General features: G+C 40.1%; 1 protein-coding gene across 1 annotated transcript in view; it reads right to left on the reverse strand.

Moving 5' to 3' along the window:
* Positions 1-25,233, reverse strand: part of DKK2 (dickkopf WNT signaling pathway inhibitor 2) — a 40,861-nt gene extending 15,628 nt beyond the window's left edge. The window contains exons 1-2 of the mRNA XM_054383185.1: positions 25,025-25,233; positions 7,333-7,342 (exon numbers count right to left, since the gene is read on the reverse strand). Coding sequence (XP_054239160.1) covers positions 7,333-7,342; positions 25,025-25,233 — 219 coding nt within the window. The remainder of the gene's footprint in view (positions 1-7,332; positions 7,343-25,024) is intronic.
* Between the last annotated feature and the right edge of the window lie 23 nt (positions 25,234-25,256).

Here is a 25,256-nt window from a genome sequence, read left to right on the forward strand (position 1 = left end):
AAAACACTTCAATAAAGCCTGGACTCTCTGAGACCATGTTGGAGTTATGCTGTTACAATTTTTTTTTTTTTTTTTTTTTTTTTTTTACCTATGTAGATGCATAGCAAACACTAGGTTTATTCCTGAAAACCCATACTTGGTTCCTTCAGTGCACACTTCTCATTTTAATTAGCAGAACCTCATTTAAACATGACACTTCTCGGCCTGGCCCAAAGACAAGACAGTGCTCTACCCCAAAGAGTTACCAGTTAGGATACATACTGTAGCAAGGTAAGCTTTGTCACTGAAGCAAAACCACACATTTTCACCAGTATAATTAAGCAATCAGAATTCTTGATTTGAGGGCATCAAGCCGTCTTGAGCTGCCACGGTTTGGCATATCAATTACTTAATACTCATCTTAAGTTTTAGATAACATATAGCGTAATTACAAAGATTTAATCTGATCTGAATACCCTTTTCCAAGTTTATTCAATAGAGGAGAGCTTTTTTTTCCTCAGTTCAACTGATGCTACCATGCTGAAGCCTACAGGTTGAATGCATAAAAGGGCATTGGGATCACTGACATCAGTGTAGATCATACTCAGTAAGATGTATCCTACAAGTACTGCTCATCAGTTATGCCTCTCATTACTCCAGATTATTACTTCAAAATGCCAATACAGCTGCACCATTACTTTGACGTTTTCCTAGAACACTGAGACCACATTCTGTTCCAAAACATCCCTCTCCAAATCTTCTCTCATTTTTCCTCATCTTCCATTAACAAAACTTACCACATTTGATCACAATAGCTGTGAAAAATAAAAGCAGCAGCACATACTAATCCCATATTTCTTTAGAGGACAAAGTCTGTCTACACACACACCCCCCACCCTCCCACTCCCTTTATAATTCATTTACTTCCCTACTTCTCTCCTGTATTTTGAAGTCCTCATTATAAAACTCACTGAAGGAAACCTCTTCCAGCTACTTATACAAACCTTTTCCAACCTTCTTTGCTCATTTCTTTACAGTATCAGCTTCTTTCTACTCATGCCTAAGCCACAGTTGTTTACCATATTAAAAAAACCCAAAACTATTCAAGTAAATTACCTTGAAGTCTTTAAGTCAAAGTACATCTGGAAATAAGACTGTGTCTTAGGCCTGCCTTTCATGTAAATACACCACACATCTGAATGGAAGAAAGCCTGCGTGTTACAGATTTGCTGGGGAACCTTCAGTAGGACCCTTATCATCCCTATCGGGTGTAACTCAAGAATGACTTTTGGAAAGTTCAAAAGCAAAGCATAAAATTGTTGCTTTAATGAGACTCCATTAGGCAGAGCTCTGTTCATGACTTTCCCAGATCACTGTTTTCATTAGCAAGCTACATGAGTAACAGCAAAGCTATTTGTAAGGGCGCTCGCTGCTCGCGTGCAGGCTCCCACTCTGCCAGAGTGCTGGTTGTTAGATGTTCAGTCCAGCACTGCTCTTATCTGCTCTTTGAGAAAATAAACTGATGCAAACTAATGGAAACGTTGTGGCTGGCTAGCAAAGGGGCTTTCCCAGCCAAAATCAGAACAGAAGTTTTAATTTATTTAGGAAATCAAGAGGTTAAAAAGGCATCATCTGGTAACCTCTCCCTAATGTGAGTAGTCCTTGCTGTGATCTACAGTCCGATAGTTTCACTGGGCATCGCAAGGGATTTACTCATTGAAGACTTAGGCCATCAATATGAAGAGCAACTGAAGAGCAGGCCATCAATATATGGCAGCTGTGTGGCAATTTTTCTGAAACACCACATCCACTTACCTATGCACACAGTCATATCAGGACCTGACAATGTCCTCAAAAATCCATTTTGTACATCTGAAAGTAAACTCTTTCAAAGCTGAAACAATCTGATATTGTGGGCTAACCGAGTCTATAAATATTTAAGTCATTAGACACATTTGCAAATCGAAACAGACTTTAAAAACTATTACTGCATTTGGAAAAGGCAGCTGTAGAGCACTCCATAAATCTACTTTTTCTGTTTCCTCTGAACAAAATGCATTCCAATTTCAGAGTTTAAGACTCCAGCTGAGTACTACAGAACAAACATTTGAGAGAGACCAGATTACCTTTTGATCCCAAGTCTTTCTCCACTGTCAATTATGGTTAAGACAGCACTTACATTTAAGGCTAGTCCATGCAGTCACCAAACCTATGCTAGAAAATGACCCAAGTACCTAAAATGTGTCCATGGCCCCATTGATTCTCATGGGGTTACTGACCGAAGGTTTTGCCCTGAATGAGAGAATACAGGCAGCTCTGTATTGCTGCTTGTGGCAAAAATAGGAAAGACCTGTGAGTTTAGAGTCAAGCATCAGCTGAGAAGGGTGGTGGATCTCTACCATCAACTGTCAGCTGTAACTTCAGTGCATTGCTCCTTCACAGGTCACTGCTGGATGCCTTCCTATGGATCACACAGGAAATGTAGAACACAAACCTTTTAGTTCCCCAAATTCTGTCTGACTTTTGTCCAAAGAAAGGGACCTAAAATATCTGTCTTCGACCATTGTGTGATGAGAGTTAAACCTATCCTTGTCTCTTAGCAGTGTGCCTGCCACCAAGAAGTGGACACCAAGGCTACAGACATAGGGCTTGCACTGGCAGGTGGCACCTCCAGAGCACACACAGAGCAAACACACACCTCCTCTCCTCAGAAGCATGAAACTGTGGGTAAAGTACTTAATTTGCTGCCTTTCAATCAACTGCTAACTCTCATTTTCAAAATGCAAGAACTATCAATTCAGAAAATAAATGTTATTTCAGAAAACCCCTCCACTTTTTACTGAAGAGTTTGCAGAAGCAGTACTACTGAGAGGCTACCAACAGTCTGATGGACCACAAGCAGGAAAAACTTTCTTAAAAAAATCCAAACCAAACAAAACCCCTAAAAATCTGGTTTTTTTCTATGACAGCCTTGGAAATAGTATGTTGGCAAAAACGAAAAACAGCAACAAAAAGAGCTAAGAAGCAGATCTGGGTACCATTCAGAGACTGGTCTGTATCTATGACCAGGACTCGTGACTGCCATAAGCCAGGCTTTCACAGGTTCCATATGAATGTTATCATGCTCAGGATTTCAAGGGAAGGAAATCTGTATACCTGAGAAATGTACCACATGCACATAGTACAATCTAAACAGAAATGCACCGATGACCTCATTTTTAAAATTCCCTCACTTCTCCAGATAAATCTACAGCAGAGATACAATGTGGCACCATGCTGGCTATGGCAAACGTTAAGAGAGTCTAACAATCAACTGCAGAGTTGGCAAGTATCATTATAACGATGCTATATATGCTTATAATTTTTTTTTTCCTACTGAGAGGCAGCAAAGGAACCTGAACTGAGACAAGACCTGTGTTGTAAGCAAAGTAGAAAGAGGAATTCCAGTGTAAACGCTGAAAGGATTCAAATCGAGTTCTGTAGTGGATTTACAAAATGCTGAATGAGGTCCAAAGTATTTCAGGATATGTCAACAAATCCGATGGAAAATACAGCTATTTGAAGAAGGGATCTGTATGTACTTACACACTGCATGTTAGTATATCTGCCATATAAGAACTGGGTTTAGTTAACGTGGTTAGGAAACTCTTCATTTATGTTACATTTGCTTCTCTCTTTTGAAAACAGTTTACTGTTTTCTTTTTGTCTTTTATGGGCCACCAAATTACATGTGACCAAATGTACCTATTTAGTGAAAATGGGTTCCATTAGTATGTAATCTTATACTGGCATTGTTTTCTTCTGAAGGAAAATAATGGAGAACAGGTGGTGATGCTTAGTATCAGGCTCCCGTTTCTAGAATTACAATCTACTGGGAGCCACCAGCAACCTCTGAAAGCTGTCCTAAGTGCTCAGAAACCAGCCCGATCCAGAGCACACTCAATACATAAAAGCATCTTTTTGAACGTTTAAGTAGGTGTGACAGGAGAAAACTGGCTGAATTGTGTAGGGATTCTATTGTGTCCCTGCAAAGGGTCGTGATTTCCTTCTGCATCCCACAATAAATAACTCAAGCTGCTCTCCAATTCCACAGCAGAAATTAGACATTTAAAAAATTCAAATAGGTACCATATGCACTATAAACCTTTTTGGTTTAGCATTCAAATGCAGCCACATTCACATTGGTGGAAAACATGGGATTTACATTCTCCTAGAAGAACCTTAAAAAGCTGTTCCTTTTACACTCACTTGTTATTTCCTCAGTACCACAAAACCAGCAGGGCTGATAAATATCTCCTTTGAAAACTCACTGATGTCACACCACACAAATAATTTTACCCAGTGAGTCACAATGCTGCGTGTCAAACGGACATTGCTTCATTTTATCAATCCCATCCTTACCTTGCTGGGTAGGAAGTTGTTTAGAAATCATTACACATACAACTGACAGCTGCATCTCCTGACGTTCTCATGATGAACATGAGACAGAAACACCACCAGCTAATAGATCTGTGCAAGTAAACAGCCATTCTAGCCACATTTTAAAGTCTGGCTCTGAAGCAAAGGAGTAGAACAAAGCACACATTTGCAGAGCAACCTCAGATGACACACAGTTTTACAGAATCAGACTCAGAAAGCTGGCTAACGCCTGTACTGGGTCAGATGTGCCAAGATACACACTTACACGAGGGAAATGTTAATGCAGGGTTGGTTTGTGGCATTGTACTTTGGGTACTATAAGAACTAAAGGAAGATAAATTTACTTTCAAGGCCTGATTTTTCTGCTGGTAGAAATTGGCAGTCTCCCACTGATTTCCACAGGAGTGTGTCAAGTTGCACCAAGTAGTTACATTGTACTTCATCTTCTACATTTCTCGCACAGCTATAGAAGATCAATGTTTTATTTATAATAACTGTAGTTATTTCTTTTGGGAGACCTTAGTCAAAGTGGTCCTACAAGCTGAAATCAGTTGCCACTGGGCTAACTTTAATAAGCTTTGAGGCAGAGTGTGCGTGTGTATATATATATATACACATATGTATAAGAATATATATACATATACACATGTATATATATATATATACATACACATATATCAGCCATTTCAGTCTCACCTGTGTTAGGTTTCCTGTAAAATAGGAGGCAGTGTGATGATCTGCAGTTCTACAGAAATCATATTCTGATTCAACAGCACTCAGGAAATTCTTTCCTGTTTCTCCTTTTCCTCAAAGTCTTAACGCAAAGAGAATGCCCTGATCTCCAATGAGTCCTGTCTGAGTGTTCCTTCATTTGAAGCCCGATGGTTATGACAGCAGAAAATTAGAAGGTGTCCAACTGCTTTGAAGACACTACAGAAGGAACTCCATCTTACAGAAACAAGACAATTTTAGCCCACAAAACTGGGAGAGGTGCCGAAAAACAAAAGTATTAGGAGAAAGTGTATGGTAAATATTACTTTTTCTTCTTGCCATTGTGGTAACACCACAGGGTTTTTTCCTTTTAAACTTTGTTTTTCAAAACACAACCGTTGCCACAGTTTGGTTTATTTTTTTTTTTTTAACCAAAGAAACACTATTTTTTGCACTACAAAAATTCTTAATTAGCCTTTCCATCTGAAATCAGGTTGCCGAATAAGGGATTGTGTTAAATTGTCCCATCAGATCTGTATAGAATCCGATTATTTCTATAATAATTGGGATTTATTCTAGAGGTTGCATCACCACCAAAATTCTCGACCAAAAGGCAATCGCAGAATTATTATTACTGGTGATGAGTGAACCAGAAAGAGGAAAGGTTTAATAACCAACAGATAAAACCAGCCTCATCCTGTGTGTGAACTGACTGAATTTAAACACTGGAAAACAATACACATGGAAGTGCATCATGCTGTTTTAAAAGAAATCTGTTTTGGAACGATTGTACTTTAATTCTAAGCTTTGAATATCTTTAAAAGCTGTTTAGAAAATGAAATTTGCTGTGCTTACAGCAGTGAATAAACCTGAAAAATTAAATTTATGATCACAAATACTTTACTTTTGGAGACCTAATTTCTAGAAGGTTTTTTTACCCCTAACAAGACCTGAAGATTTTGTGTATTTATCAAAGCTTTTCAACAAAATATTCTCTTACGACTTTTTTTTTTTCTTTTATTGTTACTAGATATTGCAAAAGGAGTTCTAATAACATCAGAGTAATGGTCAAAAACAGTAAATAAATTATAACTTTCCTGCTTAATCTCCACACCATAAACATCCTCTGTGTGTGTGTGTGTGTATCTGTGTGCACATGCATATTTGAATAAGATATAACATAAAAATAACATACAAGTCAAGCTTGGATATGCTGTTAGAGTGGGAAACCCAGAGGCATTCTTCTTACAATACCATCCATAAAATTACATCCTTGGCTAAAATTCTAAAAGATAGGAATGCTTCAGTTACCTTCTGAAAATCTGTTTTTCCTTACCATTAATGATCACTTGCTCAGTCAATTGCAGCACAACTTCACGTTAGCCAGGGACGTAAAATTCATCTCTTACAAATATCGCAAACTTAAAAGTATTAGATTGCTGAAATTTCAATTCAGAGAACTTGCAGATGGGAAAAAAAGAAAATCAGTACAATTCAGGAAGATGTTCCACATTATAATAGCTTGCAGTAACTTATCTTTTCGGGGAGAAAAAAAAAAAAAGACCACTGGATTTCAAATTGAAAAAGCAGCAAAGCTCTGATGCTGCATTTTAATAGGAGAACTGACTATTAAGTCCCTACATTTCTTTCCTGTCCTCCATCCTTGATAAGACAACTCCTCAAGTCAGCTCCATGGGAGAAGCTTATTCTTTTCCTCACGAAAGGGGAATATAAAGTCAATAATCATGAATTTAACCCAGGAACATTAGAGGGAAAGATACACAGGGAATGACATGCTTGATTTCCCCAAAAGTCCCAATTTGTGCTCTATTTTGTTGTCATTTTGTTGCAGACATCATGATTTACTGTCCTTCAAAGAACATAAATCTTCATTTTCAAAAGACATGTTGCCAGATGAACCTGCCCTGAATTGTATCATTCTGAATTCGGTGGTAGATGGTACATATGCCTGAATTGTATAATTCATGAAGGATAGTGTTCATAGTACCATGATTTCCAAAACTTGTTGACAAACAAACTGTTTACACTTGTTGCCCAGATCCCCCTTCTTCACAAGCAGAACATTAGTATCTCATGGCAACATGCTGAGCAGACAAACTGCGTTGCCCTCTAGTTGTTCACCCTTCTCAGTTTGTACAATCTGGATCCAATTTTCAAATGAAAGATTCCTTTGCTGAACATTTATTTTTCTGGTGGAATTACTTGACCAATGCTTGGTGAATAAACTCTTTTCAGCCTTGGGAGTTATTTATTTAGATTTTTATTCTCTTTAAAATGTTGGTGGAAAATGTTTGTCTGCTGGAAGGGGCACTACATGCCTCTGATCTGAAGACTGGCTGACTTCTACTGACTAAAAGTCAGCAGCTACAAACTCAGAGGTTAAAGGATTGTTAATATCTAAATGAACTGGGAATTATAGCCCCAGTTTCAAAAGTCATATGAATTGAGTTCCAGTCTAATTCAGAGTCCTGGGAATGTGGATTTCTACACACTCAAGAGTTTGCTTAACTGAACAGTATAATGTGGGGAAGAGATGGATGAGTGAGCATGACAGCCAAGAAGGATGGAAAATGAATGCAGTAGTAACCTGCTGTTTCAAGAGCAAATGCAGGTTCCCAAAGCAAATACTTTCCCTATATGCAATAAGTTGTGATATTCTTCTGCTTAGAATCTGTACAAATTGTGAAAATTGCACTTTTTTTTTTCATTAGATGACTAAACCAAAACAAGCAGCTTTTTATTCCAAGAATTTTTAGGAGAAAATGGAGCAGTCCCACTGAAGTTTTGCAGTTTCCATTACATTTCTTTTTTTCCTCTTTCCTCTAAAGTACTAAAAGCACTCACTAAGTTTGGAAGTTTCCAGGAATTCTGGAACCAGATTATTTTTTCAAAAAATTGAGTTCCAAGAGTAGAAAATGTTAGGTACTGCATCTTTTAAAAGCAAACATTTCCAAGGCAAGTCTAGAAAAACCTCTGTTTAAAGGAATACTGATTTAGACAGTATCACTTTCAACCTGGGTGCTTCCTATTAAACTTTATGACATTTAACACCATTCTTCACTGATTTCATCTTTCTTCTCTGAAAATACTCTGCTTCCCATTGAATAAATGTTTGGAATGGTCATCTCAATTATCATCCTCCAAGTGTTTGGAGTTCCTTAAGGTAAATATCTGTTTCAAAGAGCAGCACTTTTGCATACTGGAGAAGCTCAGACGGCATATAATGACAAGCTTTTGGAATCAATGCCATACAAGTTTAGCATAACTGATGACTGAGTTGACCAAATATTGTGTTTAAAATCATAGGCTTCCTCTCAAGGGTGGTTGCTTTATGCTTTTGAATAAGATGGTCTGTTGAATACAGCTCTTAGAGCAAATCCTGCTGCATTCAATTTAATTAGCACTGACAGAATAGTGGACCACCTTGGGAAGGTAATTCCTTAGTGCACTTGGAGCTGTTTGAATGACTCAATTGCTCTGTTCCACAGACTCACAGAATGCCAGGTTAGAAGCAACTTCAAGGATCACCTGGTCCAACCTTCCTACGTGATAGTGCAGTTGAAATGAGATGCACCCTGTCAACCTGAGTCTTAAAACTGTCCAATGTGGGGGAAATCCACTACTTCCCTTGGGAGATTATTCCAATGTCTACCCGTTCTCATGGTGATTTTTTTTCTTCTGGAGTCCAATCAGAATCTCCCCAGGAGCAACTTGTGCCTGTTACCCCTTGTCTTTTCCACAGGGGTCCTCCATCCTCCTGGGTAGCCATTGTTTATGGGTGCTAATGCACCCTTTAATACTACTAATAAAATGCTTTGAAGGTATTACAACATTGATGTTAAAACTTCTTTTAGTAGAAAGTCTTGCTAAATCACAGAAGAGACTTAAGTTTGGATAGATGTCTTTGGGAAAAGGAGAGGTGAGACTCTGTTCCAAATTCAGGGAATTTTAGTGCCTGCTTATTTCATATTCTGTGTCATAAAAACGATCTCTAAATTATCTCCTTTGCTTAAGCACATCTATCAAAACCCATGTATAGCATTATAGAATCACAGAACAGTAGGGGGTCGGAAGGGACCTCTGAAGATCATCTCATCCAATCCTCCTGCTAGAGCAAGATCTGAATGTGATGTCATTCAGCTAGTCACAAGACATCACGTCTAGCTCTCAAGTGAAGTGGAGAGGCAGCAGCTCTACCAAGCACTTCACTGAATCTGGGTGGTTAGAATCCAGGTTTGAAAGCCAAATATTTTAAATATGTTAACCATGGCTCTTGAATGGTTAGGAGTTTGCAGGTGGAAGAAGGGATCAAAAGAGGGACTTAAAGTTATTTTTTAACAGTATCAATATTCATTAAGTCAGAGGACATAACCAGAGGCTGCAACTCAGCCACAGGTTCCAGTGGAGGTGAACACCATTTCTTTCAGACTGTACAAATTCCCACTTTTGCCTGATGCACAGGGAGATCTGCTGAAAGCAGGGAAAGACACCCCGCCAAGTCCTCCCTGCCAGCACTTTTAACACTGTGACTTTTAAAAATTTAGGCTCCCTAAAATCTCTGGTCAAATAGATCTGAAAGACAAAATAGGAGATTCTTCAGTAGATTGACTGAAATCCTGAGTTGTTTTTTGTCCTCAGTCGTCTGTATCTATTTGGAGATGGAGCCAACTAACCTTATACCTTCCTCGCACAAGAGTAGTTTTCATCAAAACTATCAACTTTGGAAACGTTAGACTTCTCAAAAAGCTTTAAGGTTGTTCTAACAACAGAAGTGATAAATACAATTCACACTAGTAAACTGTTCTATGAATACATCTCAGTTTTGTCTTCCAGAGTTACATATTTTCATCACCTTAGAATATACTTCACCAAGAGGCAGGAAAAAGTATTGACTGCTCCTGCCACATTGGGACCTATGGTGAATTCTGCCTTCAAAGACAACTGCACATACAGGAGAACTGAGCTCCTGATTTTCTGAAGGTAAATCTAAGTCAATTCACTGAGTTATACAGGGTTTACCATAGAAGCTCATGACAAAATTATAGGATTTATTTATTAAGTTCCTACGAAGTATGAAGATACTCAGTCCTATCTATAATGATAATGTGTGGAAAAAGAATCTACTTGTGAGTGAAAAAAGCTTGAAGAAGTAACAAAGGAAAGCAAAACTACCTCCAAAACCCAAAAAAACCCATCATTCTGAGTGATGAACTACTTGAAAATCTGATCCCTTTTTTAAGTATTTACTTCCATAGCTGACTAAATGATAGTAAAATTCTTTGCAATGTCTTCCCCAACTTGTGCATGCTACATACCTTGTAAATCTGTTCTAAGCCTCTCGGTCCTGTTCATCGTGTTTCCATTTCCTTTTCATTGTAGTCATGTTTTCCATTCACTGCAGCATTCTCCTTGGAATATTTAACATTTTGCCTAAAATCTCTCTGGATAACAAACCCACACTGATTTTTGTGGGAGTATTCACACTACTGCCCATGGGCACTGAAGAGGACATGAAAATCAGCACTCACTGTCACAGACCCAAAGATCAATTCCAGTAAAGCAGTTAAATATTTGCCTGATGATTATTTATATACACACATCCTGAGGTAAATACAACAACACAAATGCTTATACTGAACTACATATGCTTAAGCTTCCTGAAAAACTGGGGTAATGAGATGGGTTATTTATGATATTGATAAAATATAAATGGATACTGATATACTGACAAAAATAAATTATTGATAGACTCCATCAGTACATAGAGGTTGCTGCAACATATCAAAGTGGTCAGGCCAGTATCCTGCTAGCTGCAAATGCTCCAAGGAATAAGAACACAGGCAAGTATAAAAGGATTTCTCCCAGATGCACTCTCCTAGCTTCATCCAACAGCAACTTAGACACAGCTGAGGATAGAAGTTGAGCTACACAATATGAAAAAGTAGCTCCTGGCTGCCTGATAATTTCACACTGTCTGCTCTTGGCTCTTCTTTCAGAGCAAATACTGAGTGATGCTCCTCACTCTTCATTATTTCATACCTTTCTGTCCTATTCTGCCTTTTCCAAACTTTGGCATTGTGTCCCATTTAATTTCTCCTGTGTTAAAGCAGTTCTGTTGCTCTGATCATTCCTGCTGTCCTCCTCTTCACATCTAATCCTGACTGCTTTTAGCAGTTATTCAGCACCACAAACTTAGAAGAAGTATAAAATTGCCCTCTGTTTTATTCTCAGTTCCTGATATTCTGCTTGGCTTTTTTAGGTTTTTGGTTTTGTTGTCATTGTTGTTTGGGTTTCTTAATAACATATTTAATTTTTTCTCTCTCTCTGCTGCTTCATCATTAACTGATAGCTAAAGTTACTCTGATTTAAAAGCTATCACTGTATGTGCCTAACTGCGGTCGCATTATGCCACATGCATTGCTTGACACTTAGTGGAATTTTATCTATGGAGTTTATTGTTCAGAAACTCAGTATAGTGGCACTTACTGCAACTCTGTGGTCCATGTGAGTTTTTAATGAGATATATTCAAAACAGTAAGAACTTCTGTGTCTCATTTATCCCCTTTTTGCCAGACAAATTACCTATAAGTTGAACAGTCTCTGAAAGGGTTGTGTGAAGCTCTGCTTATGACTGCCCTGCATTGTGAAAGCTCCCCAGTTAGTCCTGCTTATTTTTTTCCTGTTTACTGCTCAGTTATTAGTTATCCTAACATGGGTTATCCCTGACAACTTAAGGTTTTAAAGGTTTTACTTGAGCTGTATCTCCCTTCACACAAGTATTAGAAGAGCTATGGTAAATTATTGGCCAGAAATGGCGTCCTTTGATTTAGATCTGTCATCAGCCTGGTAAGAGAGTGCTGTTTTGAGACATTAACCTTGATATTATCTTTATAAATACAATTAAAGCTGAGTAGTGAGAAAGTCTTTCATAAGGTAGGCTGGAAGCAAGAGGCAAGAGAATGTTTTATAAGGCAAGCTAGAAAGAAGAGGCAAGCCTCAGCCTCACACGTGTTATCAGGACAGTTTGTTCTGGAAAATATTCTAGTGAAACATACTGTGAAAATAAACTTTAGAAGAAGCAAATGTTCACAAATTAAAGCTACTGTTTAAATTAATTTCCTGCCAACAGGGGCATTTAGGACAGAAAGGATCGAAAGAGAAAGCAGCTTGGTACTACACTAACGAGTGGTCAAAGCAGACAAGCACAAAGAGTTGCAGTGACGTCAAGAGTACCAGGAGCAGCCGAGCCCCCTGCCCTGCAGTAAGTCAGACGCGCTGTACGATCAACACTGCACGAGCTGCACTCCTGGCTGGTCTTGTCTGCTCATGCCACTTCAGCAGCATCCATCGATTCAACCCTGCTCTACAGAAACAGCCTTTCAAGTCCTTCTGCTTGTATCTCACAGAAACTGCTCTGCCCTTTGGTCAAGGAATACAACTCTAATTTAAGGGCTACATCACAGAAGTTTTGCACTTGAAAAAATACAATGCCAAAATCACCACAAAACCCAACAATCCCCAAAAATCCAAACAAAAATCCCAGACACATGCAAACTCTACAACTGGAGACCTGAATACTGACCAACAGCCAGAAAGAGCACCGGAGGTCAAACCAGGGAAGGAGAGAAAATCAAATCCAGAAACTAAGTGTCAGTCTCTGTTGTGCAATCTCTTTTCACAGAATCAGCTAAATCTGAATTAGTGAATTCCACTGCAGCTCTCGCTCCTACCACTGCTGTATCCATGGTATCTGGGAAATGACTGAGACACATCTCTGGAGAACAGCATGGGTCTGGTGCTTCCAAGAGGCCAAAGTCAAGACATTCATGTGTCAGATATGTGCCAGTGTAGCTGTCACAGCTGCACAACACATGACCTGTCAACTCCTTTACATAGGGTGGGTCAGGAAAAGGCTCATTAAAGAGAAAAGCTACAGCTCTGCTTGCAACATCTCTGCATCCTTGTCCAGTTTTAAAAACGAAACAACTAAACACCACAAAGAAAACCCCACAAGGGCATTGCTTTAAGAAAAAGGTTACTTTAGGTGGGGATTGAAACCCACACAGAAAGGCCAGAGGAACTGTCTGGTACATTAGATATGGATCCGTCACTGACGTTTCATGTAATTCTTTCATCATCCAGGGAACAGGGTAAATTATTCTGTTTGATTTTTTTCTATAATAATAACTAATTATTCTGACTATTCTAATTATTTTATTTTTTTCTGTAATAATAGCTAATTATTCTGACTATTTTATATATAAGATATATATATATAATCAGATTATTTTATGTAAGTGATGAAAGACACCTACATCCTTGAGCATGGTTTGCAGTGAGGGAGTCTGAGCCAGATGGTCTCCTCTGTGCCAAGTTCCTCTCCTGCGTGGGAAGGGCCACCATCCCACTTCCTAAAGGTATGCAAAAGTTAATTGCAGTTGAAAGCATTCAGGGAGTCAGGTACATATACACCCTTCAGATTCACCCTATCTTTCAAAAGGGCCTAACCTTTCAGATGGCCTTCTTGTGGCACCTCTTGGATAAGGCAGGCAGTGAGACAGCACATTTTGCAGAGTAAGGAGTTGAAGTGTGGCATTTCCAAACAGCATGAACTTTGGTCTGTGGTCACATTTTTTTGGTGCATCTGCTGGGAAACAGTGCTGAAGGGGAGTGAGTTACATCACTTCTTTGGGTACTGAATTATTGCCACCCTTATGGATGCTCCCATGAGCGGACCTGAAAGCTGTTCCTGAGCAAGTGAAGATATCATCATGTGGCTGTTACACAAGGTAGGGGCTTTTCTCTTATTATGACCCTTCCATTCTGGCTCTTTAGCTACAAAAGAGACTTCAGACCCAGCAACTTTAACTGATAACTGCATCCCAGACCTGGAACTCATACATCACCATTGTATCTGTTTGCACAATGTATGCACTGGCTTCTATTCACCTAAACCCTCTAAAACAGAGTCAAGATGCTGCTATCCTACTCCACATCTGCTTGTTCCTATTAGAGGGGGATTTTGTGAGTAACTCACTGAGACAAGAGCCTGAAAGTGGATACCCTCTCCAGTGTCGAGTGCTGTCTCAGCTGTCCAAAGCCTGTCTGTGGTAGATGCCTGTTCAGAAAAATGAAGAAATTTCCCAGTGCTAATCCCCATTACACAGACAATCTGCAGCCCATTTGCTATTCTTTTTTGGCTTTATTTTTAACAGGGCCTTAAAACATATTTTTGCTTAAAACGACAACATTCTTTTCTGCCGTCTTTGTTCATGGGGCTTTGTGTGCTCATAAACAGTTTAAGAGTTCCCTTCACACCTGCGGAGCACATGTGTGCCTGTAATAAAGACCCTCTTATCTGTCCCTCACTGATAACTTAAGAGGGTAGCGTTTAAGAAAAGACACCTTCCTTGCTACTGTAATGAACAAAAGCAAACCCAAATCCCAAAACTACAGCAGTGACAGTAAGGCCAGCACGCCTGGGAAAAGAGGGAACCTGACCCACAAAGGTCATTCAAAATCTGCTTTCCAGGGACCAAGAAGTGTCTCTAGTTTTGCTGTCTGGTATTTAAATCCTCCATAACCTGAGTTCATTGAAGGGCACCAGCAACAGACATTGCATTTCAAGACAACGTCTTCTACCTGTGAGGCAACTCCATGCATAAAGGTCTTTAAACAGTTTACAAAGATTTTTTTAATAAAGACAACCAAAATCCCTGTCAAGCACTGGGTCAAATTTGTTCTTCCTTATTTGGCAAATCAGGAAAGCAAGTGAGGAAAAGCTAAACCTGAAACTCTGACTTTCTAATTATTCTTCCAATCACCCAAAAAACATCTCCCTTCAGTGCCAGCTGCTGCTTCTACACTTCCAGTGAAAAAAGCTAATTCATTTTCAATTGTAATTATAATTAATGCATTTTAATTTATTTATCTCTACCACAGTTGTTTAACTAATATTTAAACCAAGACTTATATATGTTTACAAAGACATAGGCTAAGAAAGCCTAAGTTCCTACTTCTGAAACCCTTAGAAAATTCTGCTCTCTCCAGTACATTTCACATATCTGTGCAATAATAAATTGTAGGGCCTCCTGTTTCTCATCTAATGAAAGATACAACTTCTTTCTCATTCTAGTCACTCCTCTAGAGAAACGGACAGTCTTCCTTTTCCTCCCTGCTGGCCCCAAAGCTGGAGCAGAGAGGCTGGGAGGAAGACAAGCAGACCTGCATCTCCTTTCCAGCTAATAAACCTTGCTCAAAGACACAAGGAAGCAGTCTGTAACATCGTACAGTTTTGGTCCGTCCTTCCTTGACCTCCCTGGACTCTGTGTTGCTCATTTAGGAAATCATTCCAAAAATGCTTCCCAATTACCATACTCTGAGCTATGCTAAAGCTATGCCGCTGCTCAAAAACAATGCGCTCAGAAAATGCCCCCTAGAGACTTGTTTACACAGCAGGGAGTGGATCAGCAGGCATGAGACTGCAGTGCTGTGACTTGACTTCTCAGCTGCCTTGTGCTGGTTACACTCCACTTGCTCTGACATCACTGGCCAGGCCCCAGCGCCAAGGTCTCGGTGGAAGGAAAACCCTAAGTCGGCCTAACCACAGGACACTGAGATCAGCAAGCACTGGTACAAAGTCTGAAAGAAATTTCCCTCTGCAGAGAAAACCTTAATCTTCTGGTTAGACAACACCACACATGACAATTTGATACTTAATAAATTGTCACAAAGCTCTAATACAAGTATTCATTTGGTCACTTATCCTTTTAGCAATAAAACGCAATTGGGATTGAAGTACAGTTGCAATTTGTTGCAGCTGCTGTGGCAGGGACCCCCTCAGAAAGCAATTTTCAGAGGATTCTTCTTGTTAAAAAGCCATTTCCCTGACAAGGAGTGGGATGTCTGGAAGATAACAACAGGAACAAAACCAAGCATAGAAGTTTACAAGCATTCCTGAAGAGAATTTTAAACCCCCTATACTTATTCAATCAGTTACAACATTTTATGTAACTAAGCAGTTTAGCCCCTCCACCAAAACATGAAATAGACTTTCAAACCTAACTTTGGATAGGCAGTTTTCCTCGTTACCCCTAAGATGACATACAAGGCAGCATCAACATTTGGCTCCGCCTTGGATAAGATATGCGGAGAGGATGGCAACCTGCTGGTTCCCCAGTCCTTCCATGGCTACCAGGGCTTCCATTCTTCAGTTCTGATCCCCTCTCTCTCCCTACCATAGGAACTGGTTGAACTGTTTAGTTATGAATTATACATTGCAAATTTAGCTTTGTGGGGAATAAAAAAAAAAAACTGAGGGGGTCTGAGAGAACAACTTCTTGCTGGGCAACCTCACAATGTCCATTTCACACATTACAGCATGTAGTTGGAATTTCAGAGAGACAGGTCTGTAAAACTTTCAGACTATGCTAAATACATCAAGCAATCTTGACACATTAGCTTGGTGGCTCCCATCATCCCAAGGATAATTCACCTGCAAAGACTGTTGATGCCAGGCTGTTTATCACAGAAGGCTCATTAATGTATCATCAGATACCACACCAGCCACACCATATTCTCTGCCAAATGATCACCCTGTTCCTTGGTGCAGACACAGGACAGTATTCAGCTTTTTCTTCCCTTCTACCTCTTCCATTACTACTATCCCTTCATGTTACTCACCAGATGGTCTCTCAATGTGAAAGCTATGTGTCAGCAATGTAATCACAATTTGCAGCTCTTTGGTAAGGATGCCATTATCCTGTCTACCTTTAAAAGAGGGAATGGTCATTTGACACCTCCTCTCCTTTCCTCCTGCCTGTAGGATGAAGTATCCACCCAGTATTCCTCCTACCAAAGAGAAGTAGGAAACTCACAACTCAGTCTCTGTGTCATGAACATTGTAATGGCCCACAAGACAGAGAGAAATACAAGCTTTTTTTTTTTTTTTTATGCTAAGAAACAGGATCCTGAGTCTCCCAGAAAATTCACAGTGAACTGGAGGTAGAAAAAAGCAAAGAAATATGGCAAGTTACGCAATCTGTACTTGCCTTGCCAGGTCAGGCCAAGAGAAGCTTCATTTGGCTATTTTTCACTTGACTGCTACTGAAGACACACTGCAAAGACAAGCTGTCTGCCAAGCCTTATAACACCATCTCTTGCTTGCAGCTCTGTCATGCTGGACAGAGATTTTTCTCCTTTTAAACCCATGCTCTATAAAACTTCACCATGAACAAACCCACAGCAAGCACAGGGCAAGCACTTGGGCACACCAGCAAATCTGGTCTGGGAGTGAGTGGCAGGTGAAGTCCTCCTTAGAACTTGCAGCATTAAGAAGCTCAAAAACTATTTTCAGTGATGAGATGGAAAACAACCAAAGCTATCCAAGATGGGACCCAAGCCCCAGTTAAACACAGGACCTAGATTTCCATGGCTGCTTCTGAGGTGACATGAGTACCTGACACTGGCCATCCAGAGTACTGTGGCTGTACTTCATGAAAGACAACGGTTTTGCTGAAAGAAAAACAAACAAACAAACAAAATATTCTCTTCTGGAAATGAATTGACAAAGTTAACACCAGCTAGATTAGTTCATCTTAGTATTTCACATTTCTGTTAGTGGCTTTACATGCAGTTCCCTCCCCCAGTTCCAAAGATGACGTTTTATGGCAAAATGATCAGGTTTTGAACCTTTGCAGGTTTGTTGGTTTGTGTCTGGAAGGGTTTTGGTCGTGAGAGAAGGGGCTTCTTGCTGGGGCTTCTCTAAGAAGCTCCTCTGGCTCCACATCAGACCCAGCTCCAGCCAAGCCAGAGCCTCTGCAATAATTTATTCAAGCAGGGGAAAAACTACCAGGCAAGCTCGTCTTGTCTGGGGCTTCTTTTGTTTAGCAGAGGAGTAGGATCTGAGAGAGACAACCGTGTGGACACTAAGGTCAGTAAGGAAGGTGCAGGGGAGACATCAGAACAGACATTCCCCATGGTCCTGTGGTGAGATGTATTAATTTCTCCAATGCTGGTCTAGTTAAGAATGAGATTCCAAAAACAAAAGTTTCCTCTGGCAACAGAGATATTTGTTTCCAGTTCCCTGTAAGAAGTCCCCGTGTTAGGCATTTCAGACTTTCAGGGAAAAGATTACACTGACAGCAAGTCTCTGCTTCACTCAGTGCAAGCTGCCAAAATGAGTAGAACTGAACCCTGATCTCTCATTCACAGGGCTGATAAATACGCTTTTAAAAGCATGCACAGCCTGGTTCACACTTACATGATGCAGAGAGAATGAGGCAGAGGGCTTGCAGAGTGAAGCAACACCTCATTGCTGAGCATGTGCAGAACAGCCCACCTTGGCTTGCTGCTGCAAACGCTACACCAGTGCCATTTGCACTGCATATGTAGGACACGCATGTCTCCGAGATTCATTACTGCACAGATGAAAATTCAATCATATCAAAGCTTAGCTTTAAGAAAGTCCCAAGTGGCTAAACCATGCACTTTTGCACTTTGAGGAGGGGAAAAAAAACCCCAACTATTTATTTTTTCCTTTTTTTGTAGTATTGCCCTGGTCTCTCCTTTGGTAAGAATAAAATAGCTGCTAAATGAGTGAACTCCACATTCCCACTATGTTTATGTCCATTCCTTTTCATAACTCAAGTTCTGGTTGTGTGAGCACAAACGTCTAAGGCACAGAGGGATTTAGGGCTGACCCCAAGAAAACTGTAACTAAGATGAACAGAACTCATTATTTTATTTGAAAACTGCCGTGCTTTCATCCTTTAGTGTGACCATATGGATCCTCTTGTGCCATCTCTCTAAAGTTACTTTCTGTAGCTCATTCTAGAGCACAGGATTCTGCAAAACGCCTGGAAGTATCATAAATTCACCCATTCACATTTCATTGCAGCTTGAAAATTGCTTTGTGTTCATGATATTTTCCATCAAAACCTGAGCTTCAGTCAAAAAGGGAAGAAATATACTGAGGGAAAGTGATGGCTCAGGGACACATATAGTCATTGCACATCCTGTACTTGATCAAAAAGCAAAGATGGAATGTTCATGGGCTGTGATGAAAAATAAAGACTTTTGCAGGAATAACTAATTTTCGAAAGTAGTGAAGCCAACCTTGTGATCTTCTTGGTCTTTGCATGGGCCTTTCACATCTATGGATATGAAGCTCATAGAAACTACCTTCAAACTGAAAGTACCAGAAATACAGCCTAGAACATTGCACTTAAAGACAAGTATTTCCAAAGAATTAGTCTCAGTTCTAAAAAGCAAATAAAATACACACTAAACCAAAACAAGACCACCAGGAAAACAAACATACATGCAAACAAACAAAAACCTTACAAAAATCCCCAAACAAACAAACAAGAAAACCCCCACAAACAAGAACAACAAAATATGTAAATAAACTTAGACCTTTACCAATGCAGGAAAAGCAGAGAGGTAGCTTTTGGGTTTCTTCCCCATAGAAACTTCAGCTCCTCAAATCTCCCATAAGTGTCTAATGACTGCAGTGCTGACCCTGACACAAAGCTCCCAAGCAACCTTCCAGGACATGGTTGCAAGCCACAAGCCGGGGTAGGGCCAGGGGGCTGCTGGCTCCATTGCACCCTGCCCTTTGCTGGCCACAACCAACATATGGTTATGGGGATAGCATGAACTTCACAGGGACTTTGACAAGGTCAAGCAGGAAGGGAAGGTCTTTGCTTTAAAGATGTTCTCCACATTAATATTTTTGTATGTATATATAAAACTTGGATATACATAAAAAAAGATACACAAAATCCAGAGGAAAGCAATGCTTGAGAAACAAACAAAAGCAGCAGCTTCATGGGACTCCTCCTTCACAGAGTTAAATTCCTCCTAAATGACTTTTTCAGGGTGAGGCATTTGTAAGTACAACTGTAAAAAGCCCAAAGGCCCAAGAGACAAACTGTAAGATATGAAGTGCTTGCAAGATACATATGTTGCTGAGATAATTAAAATCAAAATTAAACCTGTGCTGTATCTGCAGAGCATCACTTAATCAAACATAATGAGTTAATCGGATTCATTTTTCTGAGGGCAAAATGGAATCATGCTTCATCATCTTTTTTGGCATCTTTAGACTCTGACAGACTCTCCAGACAGAAGCTAACTCTTCTTCAGTATTTGCACACCCAATAGCACATCAGCATCCTAAGGAATAGTTGTAGTGAAGCCACTTTATAGTAGCTTTTGTTTTATGCCAAGAAATCCAGTAATAATAGCAAATTGAAGGGGACACCAAGCATCACCCAGGAAGGAGATAATGCTCGCTATCCCATTTGGCAATCAAAAGTCAAACCACTTGGCTATTTAGCAAGAGTGCTGCCAGTAAACCAGTACATCTCCCACGTTCCTTGCAGCAAACAGCAAGAGCAAAGAATATGTTCTCTGGTGACCTCTACAGATTTAGCAATTCTGTATTTACTTTTTTTTTAAATTTATTTTAAAAAGCAGCTGTTGCTGGATATAATTTCGAGGTATTGTAATTAATTTATTTTTAATCCTATGAAGAAATAATTTATACTGGCTTGGTTGCTAACTATTCAAGATATTGTGGTTACATTTTTGGTGTCTCTGGTACATTTTATTGTAACATTCTCAGGGCACTGCAGTCGATTACTACATCTCATGCTGTTTTACTTGCTACAAAGCATCGTCCAAGCATTTTCTAGCTAGTCCTTGTGGGTAGCTACATCCTGTTCAAGGAACACGTGGATGTCCATGCACTCATGAGATCAATATCAGCTTAGCCATTTTGATTAATGCCCTTTAGTTTTATTGTCTGTGGTCTCAAGCCTCTCTGCTCAAGTTGTGATGGAGTTTAAAAAACGTATATAAATAAATATAAAATACTAAACTGAGTACAGTGGAACAGAAAGGCTTATCTAATATCTGTCAATTATGTCTCTGCAGTATTACCCAGCTTTTGAGTCCTCTCTCCCTTTTCTAGACCTCATTATCTCTTTTTCAGTCCAACAGCTCTCCCCATTGTTGCTGCTGCTGCCATCATGTGTGTGGGGGGGAAGTGGCAGGAACAGCCCCAGTGGGAAGCACAAACACAAGGAGCTATGAAGCAACACAGGGAGCCAGAGACAAATCTTGCTGGGGAAAGAGCCGAAGCAATAGCTTGTGGCCACAACTTGGAACGGACAGAAGATAGTAGTGCCCATAAACTAAAGGAGTAAAACCACTGAAAATCAAGTTCATTAGGTCTCAGCCTACCAGATCATTAGAGGCAGTTGAATGCAAAGGTGTACAGACCCCAGCACTGAAAGAGGGAACAAAGCTCAGGAAAAGAAGGAATATAACCCAGAGACAAGGAGTCAAACAGATGATGAAATGAATTCAAGAGGCCACAGAGTCATCATCCCAAAATCTATGGAATGGTTTTGCCTTTCAGTTGTGGCTATGATACGCTGGGTTTCCCTTTCAAGTTGCATCTCTCTAGTTGGGAAAAAGCACTGATAAGGGAGAGCTTGCCCTAACATGGTGAAAGTTACAGCTAAGATGCAGAAAAATTAATCCACCATTGTTGCTAACCTGGCCTCTTTCATTTGTTACTCTCTTCACGATGGTATTTAGAGGATATATCCAGAACATTTTCCCAGGGAGGCTACAGTGCTGAGGTGATAGCTCTTCCTAGAAGACAGTTCTCTAAATCAGGTTTTGAAAGGAAATCGATGGCAGACAGCATATAGTGCTGAGCTCCCAAAAAAGTAACCTAGTGTAACCTGCACTGCAAAGTCCTGTTCCTAAGCATATTTTTCCCTTGTGCAAATGCTGTAGATACTTTCTGGTTCTCTGTGAAACTGGGAAAACATTAACAGTTTGCAGAAAGGGGAAAACAGGAGTGACAGTGAAGAACAGTAAAGACAGAGAAATCTCACCGATTTAGCACGTCAGTGCTTCTCATTTTCTGCTGATCCAAGGTAGTAAAGGGAATAAGAACAGAAAATAAATACTATTCCTCGGAAAGACATAAAAATGTAAGCCTCACTAAAATCCACGTTTGCTCCACCAGTCCCTCTAGCAAGGCAGATCAGCTTGCTTTGCTCATGTGAGTATTTTCGTTAATTTGAGATGGAACTTTGCCTGACAAGGGAGTGCTGGATCTAGCCTTTCTGGGCAGAAACACCGTGACTACCAGCTGAAAAACCTCAACACTCTGGATAAGCCATGAACTATTGCATCCCTTGATTTGTTGCTGATTAAAGCCTTTCAGGTTGCCTCTAGTCTTGAGAATCTCATATTAGAGAAAGTGCATTATTCTACCTGGCTAAGTCACCATGTTGCTGGCTGATGGGTCTTTAATCAATTTTGGTGAGAGCCCCACGATTTCCTTACATGTAGCTGCAAAGAGTCAATCACACAGCTCAGAGCTGTCACGACGACAAAATGGTATTAGTTTCCCCTTAAGCTGTATGTCTTTAGTCCTTACTAGCAATATTCCCTAGCTGTAAATGAGACGGCTCCATTTGATGTTAGCAAGATACAAAAGATACTGCTACTTTTGACACAGCATAAATTCCACTAATGCAGCAGATAATTTCAGAAAGAAAAGCACAGGCCTGCTCTTTAACAACATGTCAGTCAAAAACTTCAGCATAGATTCCCACAATCTAAAAAAAAAAAAATCAGGTACCAGCCTAAGAGACATGTCTTAAGTGGTTGAGATGTGTGATACCGCTGCTAAATAATGCCACAACTTACCAATGCTGAAACCTGAAGTATCACTGAAAACAAAGCATGATCACAAAAGTTACTACTTTTCTCTTTTCTGCCAATTCTGTGCTGTGTTGCTTCAGGTGCGTGGCGAAGTTATTGGCAGCAGAGTCTACAATTATTGGTAGCAAATCTGAGTCATTCACGTGGATTACACTGCATGGGACTGCACAAGAGCTGAGCAGGAGTCCCAGGAAGAGAGAGGATGAAATCAGCACCAACAGCCCTTGAGAGGACGTCAGGCTTTGCTCCCTGGGAGCCAGCGTCACTGATTCTCCAGGCTCTTTGCTTGTGCTACAGACAGAGTATCTTAACAGGCATGCCACCTCTTCTATCATTACAGATACTGGTAGTGTTTTGTCTGACTTGAAATACACTTTGGGAGTTCACGCCAGTAACAAGAAGTCCCCAGCAAACAATCCAGGTTGGCAAGCAAGGGGCGAATCTTGCCAAGGCATCTGTGGATGGGCAATGCAGCTTGTTTTCCAGGAGCTGGGTAAATTGTAATCAATCATTCCCAACACTGTGTTGAGCGTGCACTGAAGTGCCAAGGATGCTGTGCATAGGGAAAGATGGCAAGACTTCCCCAAAAGGCAAAAATTTGTATCATGTTTGGAGCTCATGAGCCTGCGATAACGCTCAGTGAGAAAACAGATCCTACGTATTGACTTTCTGTGAATATACAGAAAGTAAAACCCAGAGAGAACGTGTAAGGAAGCCTATCATGCTCCAGTATTTCCTCAAGGTGATTTAATGTAGTAATTACTGCAGCATGCACTAGGAAAGAGCACAGTACTTGAGTAATATGAAACTTCAGCACAGCATCTGTTACTAAACTTTGCTCAGAGGTAAGGAGAGGCAACCAAATTCTGGGTAAATTATAAAACAATTGAGTGGCTAGGAAGAGAAAGCTTTGGAGGAGTTTAAAAACAAATTTCTCACACACAAAAAGCAAAACTAGCACCACTGTTATTACGCCTGCACACAATACCAAATGGTAACAGCCAATTATTAGGAAGTTGATGTGAAACACTAACAAATTCAGTGGGCTGCTTGAATTTGCAGCTTCTCTGCTGCTTTAAGGAAAACGTAGGCAAAATACAGACCCTTCAGACAAAGAATATTTTGCCTTTTAGCACTGAATGCTGGCAGCTCCCTTGCTGCCGCACTGTTGCTTATGAAAAGCAGCTGTGTTTGGAGGCACTAATAATACCTGATAATATAAAATCTATATCTTCTGAAGAGTTATACCTCTTTCAACACCACAATGCACAATATACCAGCCAAGCTGAGACTAGAAAGGGAAGTAGGAGACTCATGGCTTAGAATGCTGCTTTATAGTTTACCACAAAGATACTTGAATGAAGATAATTTTTTATCAGACTGCCAAGTTTCCAAGCAGGATAGAGAGGAAAGAAGACTGTGAGAGTAAGTCAGGGTCCTTTCTTTCTTTCTTTTTTTTTTTTTTTTTTTTGCTTTTCTTAATTTCTTACACTCAAACTCCATACTCAGTTCTCCTACTCCCTGCTTATCTCAACTGAACATAAACAAAACTTCCACATCCACTAGAACATATTCTGGACAAGAAAACTAGAAATTGTTTTCTGTCATATTAAACAAATGAATGTGACTTAAACCATGGGACAGCATGCTCTTTTATTCTCACCGTATCAGAGACTGACTTGCTAGATGCAATTTTTAAACCCAAGATTATTTCACCACAGTTTTCACTTTGCGCTCAAATTTTCTTCACCCAAATTCCAGTCAGAGTATATGAATTAAGAAGAGATTTCTTCCTTTACTTCTAGCAGCCCTTTGAAGGATTTAAACAAAGAAATGCTGAACATTAGGGGATTTTTTAGATTACTTTTTTCCATCTGCTATTAGTCCTACCAAAAAGAATGAAAGGTTTGAAACCTTCCAGCTTCTACTTGCACAGTTCTTAACACCAACGAGGAGATGACGCTGTCCCAGATAATGCTGAAGAAGTAAATTAAACACAGTAAAGCTTTGAAAACAATCTTAGGGGAAGACAAGCAGTTTTTTTGCACACAACATGCAGACCAACAGACAGTTGAGTAATGAATGATGTCCTACCTCTCCTTGCCGGTGATAGTGCTTGGGAGGTTTTCCCATCTGCTCTAGCATTTTGCCTTTCTTACTGCTAGCAAGCATCAGTCCCTGGTGGATCCCTGCAGATCTGTTGGTTGCCCGAGTTGGAGCCTCCCCCATCAGGGTGGACTTGATGGAGTTCACCTTGGAGCTGGAGCTGTCTAGCTGGGAGCTCTCCACAATCAGGACCGCGGCTAGTAAGAGGAGACAGCAGGAGCACTTATTCCACATCAGCACGATCATCTCCCCTCCCCCCAAAAGGATTT

This window comes from Indicator indicator, chromosome 8 (assembly GCF_027791375.1).
Source record: "Indicator indicator isolate 239-I01 chromosome 8, UM_Iind_1.1, whole genome shotgun sequence".
NCBI lineage: Eukaryota > Metazoa > Chordata > Aves > Piciformes > Indicatoridae > Indicator > Indicator indicator.